Source organism: Pseudonaja textilis, chromosome 4 (genome assembly GCF_049901715.1).
Source record: "Pseudonaja textilis isolate UNSWEBS1 chromosome 4, rPseTex1.2, whole genome shotgun sequence".
Lineage (NCBI taxonomy): Eukaryota > Metazoa > Chordata > Lepidosauria > Squamata > Elapidae > Pseudonaja > Pseudonaja textilis.
This window is the reverse complement of record NC_141993.1, coordinates 53,233,045-53,249,207: the sequence shown is the minus strand read 5'-3', so window position 1 is coordinate 53,249,207 and position 16,163 is coordinate 53,233,045. Positions and strand designations below refer to the sequence as shown.

Below are 16,163 nucleotides of genomic sequence, written 5' to 3'. Positions count from 1 at the left end.
ACTTTGATTTTAAATATGCAGAACAAATTATTTTTGGCATTGAACTTAGTCTTTGAAAGCTATGCAATATGTTCTAAAGATATCTTAGAACAGTTTTCATGTTAAAATTGGAGAATTATGTCAAATTATCTCATCCACCTATTATTTTTATTAATAGCTTTGATATTGCTTGGAATAATTTATCTTGGTCTATATCTTTTGCTCAATACTGCCACTTAGTGGCAATCTTCCCCCCCCCCCCCAAGAAAATATCTAGTTGCTCTATTAAAAAATAAACCAGGAATAAAAACATGATACCTATTATAGTATACTTTTTTCTAATAAAACCAAGCAATCCCATTTCAATTAATGAAAAACATTTTGCTCGATAGGAAAAGCTACTGTACATAGTATTATTAACCAAATACTGCTTGAGCCCTTTATTGAAAGGAAAATCAATATAATGTACCTAACTGAATAATTTTAACCCCTTTCTTATGAGGTAGGTGTTATTATTTCTGTCCATAGGCAGAAAGATTAACCTACATAAAAGCAAAAAAAAACCCCACTTTTTCATGTTATTGAATATAATATCTTAAGGTAGCCGAGCAAAACAACATTTATGTCAATATGTTTTTGGCTTCAAGTGTAATAATTCTACTATTTACTAACAATGGCCTCTGCTATTTGATAGGGTTTAAGACAACAATATAATGATTTCTCCAGACAATTATTGGTTATCTCTTTATGTACAAATTTGTGTTTAACATAAAGGAATTTGGGAGTGATAAAGGGGGCCTTTAAAATATAAAGTTTAGAGCATCCCTGTAATAGGAACATTATAATAGAAATCATATTGCTAAAATAAGTTTGGGACATCCAAGGGTTTTGAGAAATTGTATTTAAGAAACTGTTTGAATTCTCCCTAAAGCAATTTTCTTCAGATAAAGTATATATTTCAAAATAGATGACTAATTATTAGAACAATTTTCAAAGTAAAAGCTGTAAGAGCTTTGCAGGAGCTTGGTTCACCATGCAAGCCAAAATGAATTCAGTATACAGCAGTGTCATTCCAGTTTGAACCATGCCAGTCACTTTGATTTAAAAAACAGTTGGAATTTGTCAACTAACTTTATCAATGTTTTGTAAATAGTAAATTAAAGTATATCATCCATTTCTGCGCCATAGGAAAATGTGTTAAGTCACATTTGTTACATACTTAGTGTTAAACTGTAAAACTATCATAAACACACTGAGAATATACTAGAGAAATGGGCACAGAACTAGTTTTCCTAACAATTGGATTGTGTTAAAGGGAGCATTTATGGAAAACAAAATTCAAATTATAAGTTTGAAAATAAATGCATCCAAATCAAAATAATGTATATTAATATACTGTATGTTTAGATGGTGAAACAGTTTTGGTTGGCACGGGAATAAAATAAGCTTTCACATGCTTCAAGCAGAGAGGTGCTAATGTTATTGAAAACATTAAGTCCTACCATAGTTCAAGAAAGCAAAACGTATCAGGAAGGTAGGAGAAATCCCTTAAATCATCTGGCAAAGATTGGAAGCAACTCATATGCTGACCCTTGGCTTCTAGGCTTGAGGTGCAGAGTACACTCCCCCCCGCCCCCCCAAATAAACAGATTCTCCAGTAGAGTCCTTCACAATGATACATAATGTGCTGTTGCTTTTTTGTTACCACCCCAGTGAAAACACCAAGGGAGCCCTACATTTTAAGCATGGAGAGTTTTTGTTCGCTCTTTTTCTATTTCAACAGGGTTTTTTTATGGAAAAAGCAGCAGCAGAAATACATGTAAGAAGTACAAAGGCAAGACATTTCTCTGGATCCCAAAAACTCATTGAAAGGGTTGATTAAAGTCTTTTCACAGGTAACTTTTCTCAAAAGTAGCCTTTGATAAGTCTGATAACTCTTGTATAAACTATAGATTGAGAGATCTACTTATTAGATTATTTCCATCTACTATTATATTATTTACATAATTTACCTTAGATCCATAAAGTGGATTCTGTATACTGTAATTCTCCTATAATCGATTCCCCCACTTTTATTTTTAACATTTATCAGATCATATTCAAAAGGAGCTAAAAATAAGAGGTTTTTCCCCTCTGCTATAGAGAAGACTTTATCTGATATTGCTTCAGAAATACATCTGAGGAGAATTTACTGGTTTTTTTCAGCGCCTAGCTAGGGTGGATCTTCCATGTTAAATTTATTTGATCACTTTTTCCTCTTTTTTTGTTACACTATTTTTCTTCTTTTGTTATTGTTAGTGTTGAATGTATGCTTTTGTTTTTCTGTTTTGTATTTTACTTTTTATGTTGAAACAATAAATATTTTTAAAAAGAAGTTACATTTTCTAGTTCTAGTTCTAGAATACTTCTGATTATTTTTTATTTTTATTTTACAAATAACTGAAGTTGGTAAATATATCTAACACACCTTCTTCCTTCAATTTTCCCCACAATAACAACCCTGAGAGATGGATTGGGTTATAAGTGACTGATCCAAAGTCACCCAGTTGCCTTTCAGGGCTAAGGTAGGACTTGATTATAACAAATATGATATTTTTAAAATTGCAGACATTTTATAACAGATATGTTCAAGGCTGCCTATTAGCAATCTTTGGAGAAAAAACATTTTTAAAGTGCACATAGCACTATTAAAAATATTAGTACTACGATAATCATACCAGGATAAAATTTATTTTTTTTTAAAAGGTGCAATAAGCTCTAGGTGCAATAGACTAATAGACTAAGTCTTTGAAATAAAATTTTCTTTCAACTATATAGGATTTTATTGAAAAATATTTGGTAGTGTAAAAAATGTACATCATAGTAGAATTTATCTTATGCAATAGGTCCTTCCAGATGAATATTATATAAATTCATTAGTAATAGTCCTCCAGGCTTTCAGATTATGGCTTTTTTAAAAAATAGCTGGAATCTGCTGGATACTGAATTTGAATTTTTCCCTTCAATTGCTTTGAACCTTTTGCACAGATTTATAACCCAGAAAATTGTTAATCTACTTGGGGCTATGGGGCAAAACTTTCATAGTCAAAATGAAAATTATATTCTAACTTAACAAGCTAGATAAATACTAATATCAACTCTTAACACATTGTTACTGTAGATATTTCATAGTTGTCTGATGGCATTAAAAGGGAACCCTCAAGCCCAACTTACTTCAAATCTTTAGCATGCAAATTAAACTGTAAATGATATGTTAGACTGACTATAATTCTGCTACTACAGTATCATCATCATCTTTCTACCCAGAATTCCCAAGATATATATTCAAGGATACACACACACATAGGAAAAATAAAATCTTTTAGTGTATTTTTACAATGCACAATTATTAGTATTGTGTTATCAGAAATAAGCTAAGCACTTAGGAATTGAACATTGTAATTCCTAACTTGTTCAATTTGCCCAAAGTATGCTCATATTCAATCACTTAAATTAAAACAGTACTTTAAAGATGAATGCAAAACATGTCTTTCAAAGGAAATTGAGTTTAAGCTGTTCTATCACCACATGAGAAATGGACAAAAATTTATCACCAATCCCTTCAGAACACAGAAAAATCCTTATACACATTGGCACTAAAATCTGCTGCAGAAGCATTTTCAGACAGCCATGTTCATATAGATTTTTGGTGGTGGTGAACCAGGTGCCTTAGAAAAACATCCATTAAAAAATTAACCTGTAGGACTGAACAAAAAGGTATTTTCACAAAAAGTCTTCTCATTTGCAATTCACATATAATACCACTTAAAGTGTGTTTGTTGTAGACTATTTTCTCGGTTCCTGAACTGAATCATTTCATCATCAGGAACATTTGCTTATATGCAGTATTAAACTACAGTATTCTGTTCGTTGCTTGTAATGTTAGCGTATGCTGATTGATTGATTGGATGATTATACACCAGCAAGTTTTTGTCAACTCTTGGAGACGATATAGATTTTTCCATGATGATCTGTCCCTAACCTGCTTCTTCAGGTCTTCCAATAATGCACCTATCACTACTGTAACTAAATTCATCCATCTTGCTGCTGGTATTTCATTTCCTTCCATCGTTCACAGCATTTTCATCTTCTCTAGAGAGCTAGGTCTTTCAGTGATGCATTTGAAGTAGAATAGTTTGAACCTACTCAGTTGTACCTCAGGTGAGAATTATGGGTTTCAATTGTTTCATAATCCATTTGTTGTTTGTTTTCCTGACTGTCCATGGTATTCTAACAAGTCTTATCCAACACAAAAGTTCAAAAGAAGCAATGCTCTTTACTAGTCTGATTTCAAATTACAATTTTCACTTCCAGAAAAATGTCACAGAAATATGATTACCTGCACTATTCTGATCCCTGTAGGTATGCACACATCCTAGCATCTAAGTATCTTTTTAAGGTCTTCATGGCTACTAAGTGCTAGACTGTATTCCTTGATTGCTTGTTTCTTTAATGTTCACCCTAAAAGGCAGACGCTTTCTACCACTTCATTATCACTTCTAAACAGATTGTATCTGTTGTCACTATGGCATTGTTTTATCACAGAATCATAAAATGAAAACACCTCTGATTGAAAGTCCAATCTCCTACTCACTGCTGGATTTGCTAAAACATTTTCAACAGGTGGGCATACAGTCTTCATTTGAAGACCTTCACTGAGAGGAATATACTGCCTCATGAGAGGGAGCCAATTTTATACCACTAAGAACCATTTAAAGAATTTATTGTAAATGTTTCCTTTATACAAATGAGGATTACCTTTTAGCTTATTTTTTTTTAAGAACAAGATTCAAAATAATGGGTAAGGGAATAAGATATATTGCCTGCATCTTCCAGGACCTATTTTGTAAATGTTAATTTTTTTACCTGATTTTTTTTATTTTTGGAAGAGTTTTGTACGCATTTTGTCAATTGATTTTCATTTTCTACACTTCAATTTAAAATACTTTAATTTGATAGGGCTTTGCTATCAGCTATAAATTTTAGGTCATTCACTTCTTTGATTTAAGTTTGGAAAACATATTCCAATTTCTCTTTTATGGAGGGGGATTGTTCATTTATTAAAGCATTAATGCTTTTTGAGAAGAATTCTAGTAAAATTACATCCCCCAAAATCCCCATGAAGAACAACTATGAAAACAAACGGGCCATCTCTTTTCTATATTATACTTTAAACCAAAGAAACATGAATTTGATACTAGATTTAAATAAACTCTTGAAAATTCCATATTATTATCATTCAGTATTCTATAATGCATATAAATATCTGAAGTCAGCTAGAAATAATCTAGAAATTGTCAGTTACTTCTGATACATCAAAAAACTGAATATTAGTATACAATTATATTGTAATACAAGAAAGAAGCTGAACATAGCATCTAAATAAGAAAGGGAGGAGGAATAATCCAAAATAGAAAAAAATCCTCAAGTATTTATTGATTGTTTTTAATTCTTTTTTTATATATAAATATGAAGCTGTTCACCTTTATCCAGTCTTTGTTGTTTCTTTACAGGTTCCATGAATGTCTGCACAAATTCTATGTATACCCCAATAGTTAGGAAAATTATCACATTAGAGAAACAAATAATATATCTTGCATAATTATGTTTTTGTTTCAGATGTTGGTACTTTATCAAATAACATTATTGTTTCCTCAAATGTAAGAACTGAAGTCTTGTGTTTAATAATGGTAGACTTTGAGGGCAAATCTCCATTCTTACGCTGAAAGATGCGAAATAACTAAATTATCTGACTTTTCTCCAATTTCAGACATAGATAAGAATTCATCTGTTTCATAATCATCTTCAAAGGAACTACAAGAAATGAATAAAAAGATTAACACTAAAATGGTATGACTCAATTTCTAATATTCAAATGACACTAATTTTAGAAAATATAAAGACAAATATAATATAAAACATAGCCCTATGAAACATAAAGACAAAGCAAATCTGAATTACTAAATAGGAGAACTGGTAAATACAGTTGAGTGTAAGTAAAGGATTCATATGAGGATAGTTCAAGACACATGCTATGATAATTTATAACATTCAACTGTAAAAATTGCAAATTTTTTTGTAGCCATTTTCTTCACCATTTAGCCATTTTCTCCTTATACTTTTTGTGCATGCCCTTACTTGCACATTTAAAGTGACACAGTATAAGTTTTGCAAAATTAATAAGGAAAACCACTTCCCAAATGACTGATTTGGGAGGGGTAGTCTCTTTGTTTGGTTATCAAACTTTTTAATTGCCCATCTCCCTCATAAGTGTTGGGTTCAAATGACACATGAAGAGGCACACAACTTTTGAAGATAGTTCCTTTATGCACCTGAGATAAACTAGCATCTGAGCTTTTTCCACATATGTAAGTGATCCTAGAAGTGCATGCAAGTGTCATTCCTTATTAGTATAGGATTGGAGAAGGAGAATATGCAAATTCCCAAAACACAGATTATTATCTGGTTTCTAGAATAAGCATGACATAACGAAGTGTCTAATAAGAGTGCTGGAGAAGAAAAATACGTTTGGTTGATAACAAACGGGGTGCTTTCAAAATGACTACACTACTTTGAAATACTGCCTATTTTCATTCAAGCTTACCAAAATTAGTCTGTAAATTAAGGCTGAGCTTCCTCATGGTGACCCAGTTCCAGGATGTTTTTTCAACTTTACAGTCTGGCATTAAATTAATAAGCAGATCAAACCACGCTTAACATTTTGAAATCAGCCAAGTTAGGCAAGGCACTACCAAAAACTCATAGCATTCCAAGTTTAGTTACAAACAGGACAGTCCTTTTTTCTAATGTGGATTGAGATCAGGGCCTCTAAAATATCAAGTCTCTTGATCTGAGCCTCTCATTTAATCTGTTTCTTGTTTAACTTCATCAGGATTTTGTTCTTATATTTCCATCCTATTGCAAACATCAAGATGAAATTATTTATTTTGGTCATAAGACTGGTTCATAATTTCGCACACTGCATTCAAAATAACTTCCAGGGACTCCTATTGATTCTGGAATGGTAAGGATTGTATGTGTTTTGCAAGGTCTAAGGAATAAGGTTGCGAGGTTGGGTTTCTTTTTTCATCTTACCACTCTAGAGATCTTTAATTAGCCATTTGATTTTGACTCTGAGTAACATTTTTTTTCTTTTAACATGGTTTGTCAATTTAACTTTATTTCAAAACACTGCTAGTTTCAGTAATGAGTTTCAGCACTCGGAACAGCAATTTTAAGATGATTTTGCTCACCCTTCTTGTAACTGTACACTGCCAGACTCCTCAGCTACAAGAATTTCATATTCCTCAGCAGCATATCTGTCCCAATCAGAGGGTTCTGGACTATCATTTTCAACATCCTAGATAAAAATGGAATAGAAAGAAACAGATAAAATGCAACAAGTCTTTTAAAGATTATGACCCTGCATAATTGTAAGTATCTGCAATAAATAGTGTAATAAACTATTAGTAAGCATTTAAAGAAGATTAATTGCATACTTTTTGGTAATTATCTATAAATGAAATATCCTGCAAATATCATGGTAAGTTCCTAATCAGGTATACAAAATAATTAAAGCTTAACGATCATGTTTGTATGTATCTCAAATTTAGATAAGTCAATCCAGAGTGTCTTAATTCATTTCAGCTAAACAATCAGTCCCACAGGTACAGGTAGTCCTTGGGGTCAATTTGTTCCGCAACCAAAGTTATGACAGTATTGAACAAGGGAGACCTATGATCTGTCCTCAGATTTCCAACAGTGCTAGCATCCCCAGAATTAAGTGATAATGATCTGTGTGCTTAATGCCAGGGTGGTGATTACATGGCAGTGAGCCACAGTCATAGAATCACAATTTTCAAGTTCCTTACTGGCTTTACATAAGGAGTTAATGGGGAAGCCTTCACGAAGTTGGAAGTCACAGTCATGAGAAGACCTCACTTAATAATGACAACCAGGACTGATGTCAGTAAGGACACAATCACGTAACTTTATGACTATCTTGCTTAGTGACAACAATGCTGGTCACAATGTAAGTTGAAGGCTACCTATTCAAGAAAATGCAAAGTATTGAAATTATTTATATTTAAAAATATTAAGGAAGAGAGACTTTAGATTCTTCATTAGTATATTTTAAAAATTAGTTTAGTCATGATACAGGAGTTGTTTCAAAGATTTAATCTTTGACTTAAGGAAAAGGTTGCAGAGTATTTCTGATCTTGCCATCCTTTCAAACTGAAACAATTTTGAATGTTTACATAACACATTAAATCATTTATTAGATATGCATACACCTACACAAACATACTGCTACCTTTTCATCAACCTCATATGGCTCCTTAACCATATTAACTTGCCCAAAGCCAAGGGGTTATGGTTTCAGTCAACAGTAACTGAAATCTGGAAACATGATTTAAGCATTGGTTTAATATTAACAAATATTAACAGAAAATGGTATTGTTTGGTTGTTATTCTACATTTCACAACAGAAAACCCTCTGGTCATGATTAATGATTGCATATCTTACTATCTTCATTACAGGAACTCAGTCTAAGAAAAAAAATGTCTTTTTTAATTTTTAATTTTATATTCAACATTAAAATACAAACTCCCAAAACTAAACAAGACGTTTAAAAAAATGCACAGAAAAAATGTGTGCACACATAGGTGTAAGTAATAGCATGTAACATGTCACATATATATATTACCCTCTCATCCTGTTTTTCCCTATAACTACCACCATGTGATGTAATTTGGCTGAGATAGAATAATTAGCCCAATGTGGTAGGTACACAAGACTGAGGAAACAAAATCTACATATATTTCAGTAAGATATCTTGTAATGCTTGTCTGGGATAAATACAGACTCTTGGAAATTAAAATGAATTTCCCAGTCTCATTTGTAGTTAAGGAGTATAATCAGTCAGATTTCCCCTCATTTGCATTGAGTTGCTATTTATGAAATAAGCTACCAATTGACTCATTCAATGTGTTTTATCCCCAATCTCTCATATCTAAAGTCACTCAGAATCTAAATGAGCATGAGAGTTGAGGATGGAATAGTTTTTGACCTATATATAGAATTTATGTAAATATATGACAGCTACTCAGTTTCAAGTCCACCAAGCACAATTCCATGCATTTATACTACTGTGGGCATTTGTACCCTCACCGATGGCCAGTAGTGTTCTGTATGGTTGCATTCTTCGCTCTTGCTGGCAATAAAATTCTCATCTAACTGAATTGTCTACACAGTTTAGCCTTGGACAGAAGCTAAGCTGTGAAGCTTTGTGATTTTCCACCTTGTCCTAGTAAGAGGAGGCTGACCATGAAGCATAACTGAAAGCAATACAGATCAGACTCTACAAGCCATTTCACAAACAATCCAAAAGGTTGCAATTCCAGTAATCAATGTTGGTTTCATCCCAAAACTTTGAGAACAGATATATCAATCACTAAATTCAGTACTTCCTCTTCCTCCATCCTGCCTCTCTTCCACCAAGGAATTTAAGTGTTAAAATGAAATGTAATATCTGTTTTTTTGCAGTACGGTACAGATCCAACATGTATATCAGAGCAAAACACCACCAAAACTTTTAAATAAAGAGCCTGTTAGGAACATCGATTTCACCTTCAGTAAATGATAACTACCCCAAATTGTCACTAACGGCAGTAGGCTCAGGCTTTACCACTAATGAGATTAAGCAATCAGATATAATAATATCAGTTTAGTAAGAGGTGCAGAAATGTATGCCAGGGTACAGTGTGATGGCTAATTTGCTCTGGGTCATAAGAGTATAACGCAATGTGCACTTGCCTTAATGTTCATCTGCAGACATTGTCATGGAATTTATACTACTAGCCATTCCTGCTCAATTAGATAAGTGTTCTTGTTACTTTTCTCTATAATGTTCTAGTTTTTCCTTTAAGTAATCATTACTTTGAAGTAGAGCTGCTTTATACCTTTTGCACAGCAAAGGGATCCCGTTGTTCATTGTCCAGATACTTTTCAAGGTTAAAGAAAGTATTATAAAATACATGAGCCATTCTACATCTCTTCAAATCTCGTAGAGTAATTCTTCCTGAAAAACCACCATATTAACTATCAGTATATTAATCATCAGCATATTAACTATCAAACCAACAGTTCTTAGTGGATTGGAATAAAGGAACCCCTAGTTCATGTCCCATAACAATGACTAAAAATTTGTCAAGGAGAGCAAGGAGTAAGAGAGTATTTCTAAGCTGAATTACATGTTTTGCAGTATGCTTACTTCCAAAACAAGTTGATTGATTTTGTAAATTCAGTTTGCATCAGTGGGCCACCAACCTGGTCATGTGAACTTGTCACAAGCCTTTTCCATGAATTTATGTAAAATATCATTTTGTATAGATGCCAAGTAAATTGTTTGACTTCTGTTTACAAACAAAGAAACTTCTTACCTGTAATTTGAAACATAGCTACCACTAGTAGGAAAACATTACATAGCGGCTCTAACATTATTATTACAGGTATTCCTTGAGATACAACTGTAATGACCCTGCCCATTATAATCACATGTTATGACAGCCATTAAGTGAATTGTCTCATTAATGATTCCCCCCGCCCCCCACATCCCTGCTCTCCCCAATGAATCAGTTAAACAAATATGAAGGTTGTTAAGTGTATTATGTGGTGCCTCAGGGGTACAGGATGCCCTTGGAGATCTAGCATAGAAATCTATATTGGGGCACTGCTAAGAATGCGGTGGGGGTGGAGATGGAAGGGAAGGGAAGGGAAGGGAAGGGAAGGGAAGGGAAGGGAAGAGAAGAGAAGAGAAGAGAAGAGAAGAGAAGAGAAGAGTTGGAGTTGGAAGGGACCTTGGAGGTCTTCTAGACCAACTCCCTGCTCAGGCACGAAACCCTATACCATTTCAGACAATGGTTGTCCAATATAATATTGTACTTTTACCAATCTAATACCGTAGTTTTTCTCAGGTAGATTGAACTGACCAGGATGATTTCAAATAACATGTTTAATTGTTAGCACTGAGGACTTTTGTTTTGGGTTATTTATTAGAGTGGTTATTTATAGGATTAATTGCTAAGAATGAATTCAGATAAGTTAACAAGAAGAATTCAGTTCATTTTGTCATATGCTTTTCAAAAATGCCTATTTGGAGAGATTTACCATTGCTTTCAATGTGAAGTGTGTTGTAATTAGCACTGTATCTCATTTGTGAGTAAATGGATGATCACCTCACATTATAGATGACATATTTGTATGGAGTTGTTATCCCATCTTGATGCAGGTGAAGGAGGAGAGTTCAAAAGTTGGCTTGAAACTCAACATTAAGAAAACTAAGATCATGGCATCCAGCCCTCTCAATTCCTGGCAAATAGATGGGGAAGAAATGGAGGTAGTGACAGATTTTATTTTCCTGGGCTTCAAGATCACCACAGATGGGGACTACAACCAAGAAATTAAAAGACACTTGCTCCTGTAAAGGAAAACTATGGCAAACCTAGACAGCATACTAAAAAGCAGAGAAATCACCCTGCCAATAAAAGTGCAGATATTCACGGCAATGGTTTTCCCAATTGCAATGTATGGCCATGAAAGCTGGACCATAAGGAAGATTGAGCGTCAAAGAATTGAAGCCTTTGAACTGTGGTGCTGGAGAAGACGTGCGATCCCTTGGACTGCAAAGCAATCAAACCGGTCAGTCCTAGAGATGATCAACCCTGACTGCTCTTTAGAAGGCCAGATCCTGAAGATGAAACTCAAATACATTGGCCACCTAATGAGAAGGAAGGACTCACTGTAGAAGAACCTAATTCTGGGAACAATTGAGGGCAAAAGAAGAATAGGATGACAGAGAATGAGGTGACTGGATGGAGTCACTGAATTCGTTGGCATGAGCTTAAATAGACTCCGGGGATAGTAGAGGACAGGAAGGCCTGGAAGAACATTGTCCATGGGGTCGCGATGGGTTGGACACGACTTTGTGACTAACAACAACAACAAATTATCCCATTAAAATTACATTCATAAATGCAGCTTAATCATCACATCTATTTGTAGAGGTAGTTTCAAATGTCTGAATGTCTTAACTAAATTCCATATATTATGGTAGATCAGGATAATTTTTGTGATTTTCACATTAATTAGAGAACAAGTTGAAGATGCAAGGACTAGCAAGCTAGTGTGGAAGCTATTTTGGGGCATATTTCTGTAAAGACATAAAACTCTTTAAAGCATCATAAGATCAAATTTACTAAAAAAGCAAAACAGAACAAAATGACCTGGAAGAAAAAAATATCATATAATAGCTCTTACCCTCATATTCTGGTTTTACTAGATCAAGCATTTGGCACAACAGGTCATGGAAGGGCAACGGCTCAATGCCCATAGATTCCATCCTCTCACACTGTTCTTCATAAAAATACTCAAGTTCATACATTGATAGTGTGCCATCCCCATCTAAATCCATGCATCGGAACCAATACTCAATACTACAAAACAAAGATAAATCAAGATGCATTTTTACAATATGGCAGCAGGTAACAAGAGTTTTTGGGATGACTTTCATGTACATAGTACACAATAAAGCTTTGCCTGGACTTTCCCATATGACTGGTTGCACTAGAAATGTTATCTTGTTCGGACAAAGTACTATGATACATAATATCCTCAATTGTTCAGTAGAAAATTCTGTTTTCTTTTCCTATCCTAAACCTGACTTTCAGTATCTTTGAGAGAGTTTTGGGTGGAAAGATGTTTTATTTTTAGCAGCTTGATAAAAGTTTTATATGACAAAAACAACACGCAGAGCCAGGGGTGGGATTCAAAATTTTTAACAACTGGTTCTGTGGGTGTGGCTTAGGTGGTGGGTGTGGCTTAGCAGTCATGTGACTGGGTGGACATGGCTTAGTGGTCATGTTATTAGGCTGGGTGTGGCCATCTCAATATCACTCACATTGAGGCACGCATCTCCTCGCCTGGCCTCTCATGACTGTGGGGATGCTACAACAGTCGTAAATGTGAAAAATGGTCAAAAGTCACTTTTTTCAGTGCCATTGTAACTTTAAATGGTCACTCCACACAAGCAAAGTACCAGCAAAGGAGGGGAAAAAAACTCCAGAGACCTTCCTGAGACAGGAAGTCCAGTCCTGCCAAGAATGTAATAAGGGTTAACAGAGAGGCAGTTTCTGTAAGCAACCCTAGAATGTTTCCTTCCTGCCTTCCTTACAGGATTAGGCCAGTAATTTCTTCTAACAACTGGTTCTCTGAACTGCTTAGAATGTTAACAACTGGTTCTAGCGAATAGGTGCGAACTGGTAGAATCCCACCCCTGCGCAGAGCATTAGAATATATAACTTGGAAGAAGGCTTTAGTAATAAAGATAATTTTTACAATACAAGACTCTGTTGTAGGTAAATTCTTTCCTATTTAAAGCTCTTGTCATGTTAATTTTGTATCTGGTAGTCAGTGAAGCTGGAGAGGCATGGAAGGTAGGTGTATTCTGTGTTTCTTTTATCTTTTGCACCAGTTCAAGAGTAAACTCACACAATGTACAATAAACTAAGCAAGAAATTAGCTACATACAGAAAATAGTTATCACATACTGTTTATATTTTATATATTTATTTTACCTTGTGAGGCATCTTTTGTCTTCTTCTGAGATCAGAAACCACACAAAGTCTGCATAGCTCATCTGGTTTTCTTTTTGTTCTTGACTTCCTCTAAAATATATAAAAATACATAGTTAATTCCTTAATTAAAAAATAACCAGGGACAAATTTTTAAAAATCACAGAGCAATTTGAAAGAGATAAAAGACAAAATTTCTATCCCTAAAATGTATTAAGGTTATCCATTATCTAATTCCTGAAAAAGTAATGTTTTATTAACCTGAAGACAGATTTGGAATCTTATCCTAATATTACTAACATGACAACTTTGAAATCAGGATTCTGGGTTGACTTTTAGTGCAATAATTGTGAGAACTGCCTTTGAAGAATCTTCTTCTGATGAGGCATTAATGCCTTTTCACAACCAAGAATGTGAATTGAAACCTATTAGGGAACAGTTAGTGGTGAATGCTTCTCAAAGAGGAGAGAAAACTATGGTAGAGTAGCTATTTGTAACCGTGACCCGCCCCCTCAAAACCCTAAGTAATTTAAACCAAAATTCAAAATTCAATTTTTTGAAATGTTACCATCTTACCTTTATGTTACTACTTACCTAAGAACAGCTCCAGTGAATATTCTTTCTATAATTCTGCTTGACAAAGCTGTAAATTAAAAAAAACAAAAGTGTGAGGGGTAGACTGATCGGGAGGCAGCTATGTAAAAGTTACCTACCTAAAGCTCACATTTTATTGATAAAAGATCTGACTCCTTGCTAGAACATAGAAAAACCACTGGAAAGGAGTTACAAAAGTACCACCCAAAGGTCCAAGAATTCAAATAGATTCCTATGAAAAATAGTTTCATTGCTGAAATTCTTGTAACCTAATCCATTCACTTCAATAAATCTTGTTTAGAAGGCTCTGCTTGAGAAACAGATTACTGTTTGAATTAACCAGAGCAGGGTGTCAATCTAGCAGCTTGCAGGTCAGATGCTTCACATGCATGCCAAGCCCACTCTGCAAAGGCAAAAAAGCGTTGCAATATATTGCGATACATCACATGACACGATCAAGTTTGATATAGTTAGGAACGTTTATCTCATTGTAAAAATAAGACATATAAAACTACTACATGCATGCAACAACATCCAATTATATGCAAAGTTCAACATCAGTGTTATCATTATGCATTTTCCTAGATACAGGTTGTCATCAAGCTACGACCAAAATGGAGTCTGTCCATTACAGTTGCAAGTGGTAACAACCATAAAGCGAGACAGTCTAGCTTAACAATTTATTCTCTCTGACGCTACTGTTAAATGAATGCACAGGTCATTAAGCAAGCATTCAGAGGTGGGGGGAGGCCCTGGGAAGCTTTCCACTCAGCTGGGTCCATAAAGCAGGCAGACAAGCAGCAAAAAGTTTTCCATAGCCCAAACCAGCTCAATGTGGGGGGAGAGGGGAGTGGGAGGAAGAGCCTAGCTAGATCAAGGCCCAATGTCATGTTCCAATGCCAGAGAGGGTTCCAAATAAGCTTCTGTGTTTGCCTGATGAAGCCAAGTTGTGGGCTGGGCCTCTGCCCCAATCAGCCAGCTATCAAATAACTGCAAACCTCTCCTGGCTCTTGTTAGCCTTTGAGGAAGCCAGGAGAGGTTTGCAATCTCCTGATGTCCAGCTGATCAGGCAGAAAGCTCGGAAAGCAGCTGCCGTTTCTGCAATGAATTATTTGAGTGGTGAAAATGATGGCTGCTTCCAGAAGGCATGGGGAGCAGATCCAAATGCCGTGGGGTACTATCATGGTGGGGATGGTGGGGAAAGAGATGCAGGGAGGCACTATAGTGTCGATGTGAGGGCAAATGATCCAGGGAGCGCTGCAGCCATTGTAAGTTTGAAACAGAGTTGCATGTAACTTTTGGGAGGGTCTGTCATAACTTCGAACACCATTAAATGACTTGTTATATCTTGAGAACTACCTGTATACTACATATATTGATATGTCTTTACTACACATCAATTTATTAAGATTATTTTAGGTTTGAATTCCTTTCAGTCATTATTTCAATCTTTTAATGCAATAATACTTTTTAATATGTAGAGGAGCCATTGGGATAAATCCATACAGTATGTGATGAATTTGAAATGTACAGTCAAATATTAAATTGTGAACTTTTGCATGCTTCCATTAACTCTAGGATAAAAGCAAATTTTCCAGGTAAAAATTAGCATTATTACAAGATTTGAGAATAATGAAGAAGTTTGGATTTAGTTTCTGTTTATGATTATTTTCATTTTCAACTATCTGTCTGTCATGCCCCGGAGGAGACTGACTCTGAGGAAGAGGAGGAACAGCCAACAGGGAGTGGGAGTGTGGCTCCAGAGGTGGTGGAGGAGGCTGGGGAAGGGCAGAGGCTGGCTGAGCAATCAGAGGAGGATCCAGGCCCATCCCCTATCCATCCTAGGTCACGCAGGGAGGAGAGGATCAGGGAAAAGCAAGGTCTACTCAAGAGGAGATTACCATGATCCTCCTTGTGGC

At 35.0% G+C, this 16,163-nt stretch overlaps 1 protein-coding gene across 4 annotated transcripts in view; it reads right to left on the bottom strand.

Moving 5' to 3' along the window:
• Window positions 1-3,328: 3,328 nt before the first annotated feature.
• The window catches only part of PPP2R3A (protein phosphatase 2 regulatory subunit B''alpha), a 30,944-nt gene continuing 18,109 nt past the window's right edge, over window positions 3,329-16,163 (bottom strand). For 2 of the 4 annotated variants that reach the window (XM_026701340.2, XM_087933060.1), the window contains exons 9-14: window positions 14,245-14,293; window positions 13,654-13,743; window positions 12,338-12,513; window positions 9,982-10,100; window positions 7,272-7,378; window positions 3,329-5,832 (exon numbers count right to left, since the gene is read on the bottom strand). In XM_026701340.2, coding sequence (XP_026557125.2) covers window positions 5,736-5,832; window positions 7,272-7,378; window positions 9,982-10,100; window positions 12,338-12,513; window positions 13,654-13,743; window positions 14,245-14,293 — 638 coding nt within the window. In that variant the 3' untranslated portion in view covers window positions 3,329-5,735. The remainder of the gene's footprint in view (window positions 5,833-7,271; window positions 7,379-9,981; window positions 10,101-12,337; window positions 12,514-13,653; window positions 13,744-14,244; window positions 14,294-16,163) is intronic. The other 2 variants (XM_087933061.1, XM_087933062.1) reach the window with 1 other exon arrangement.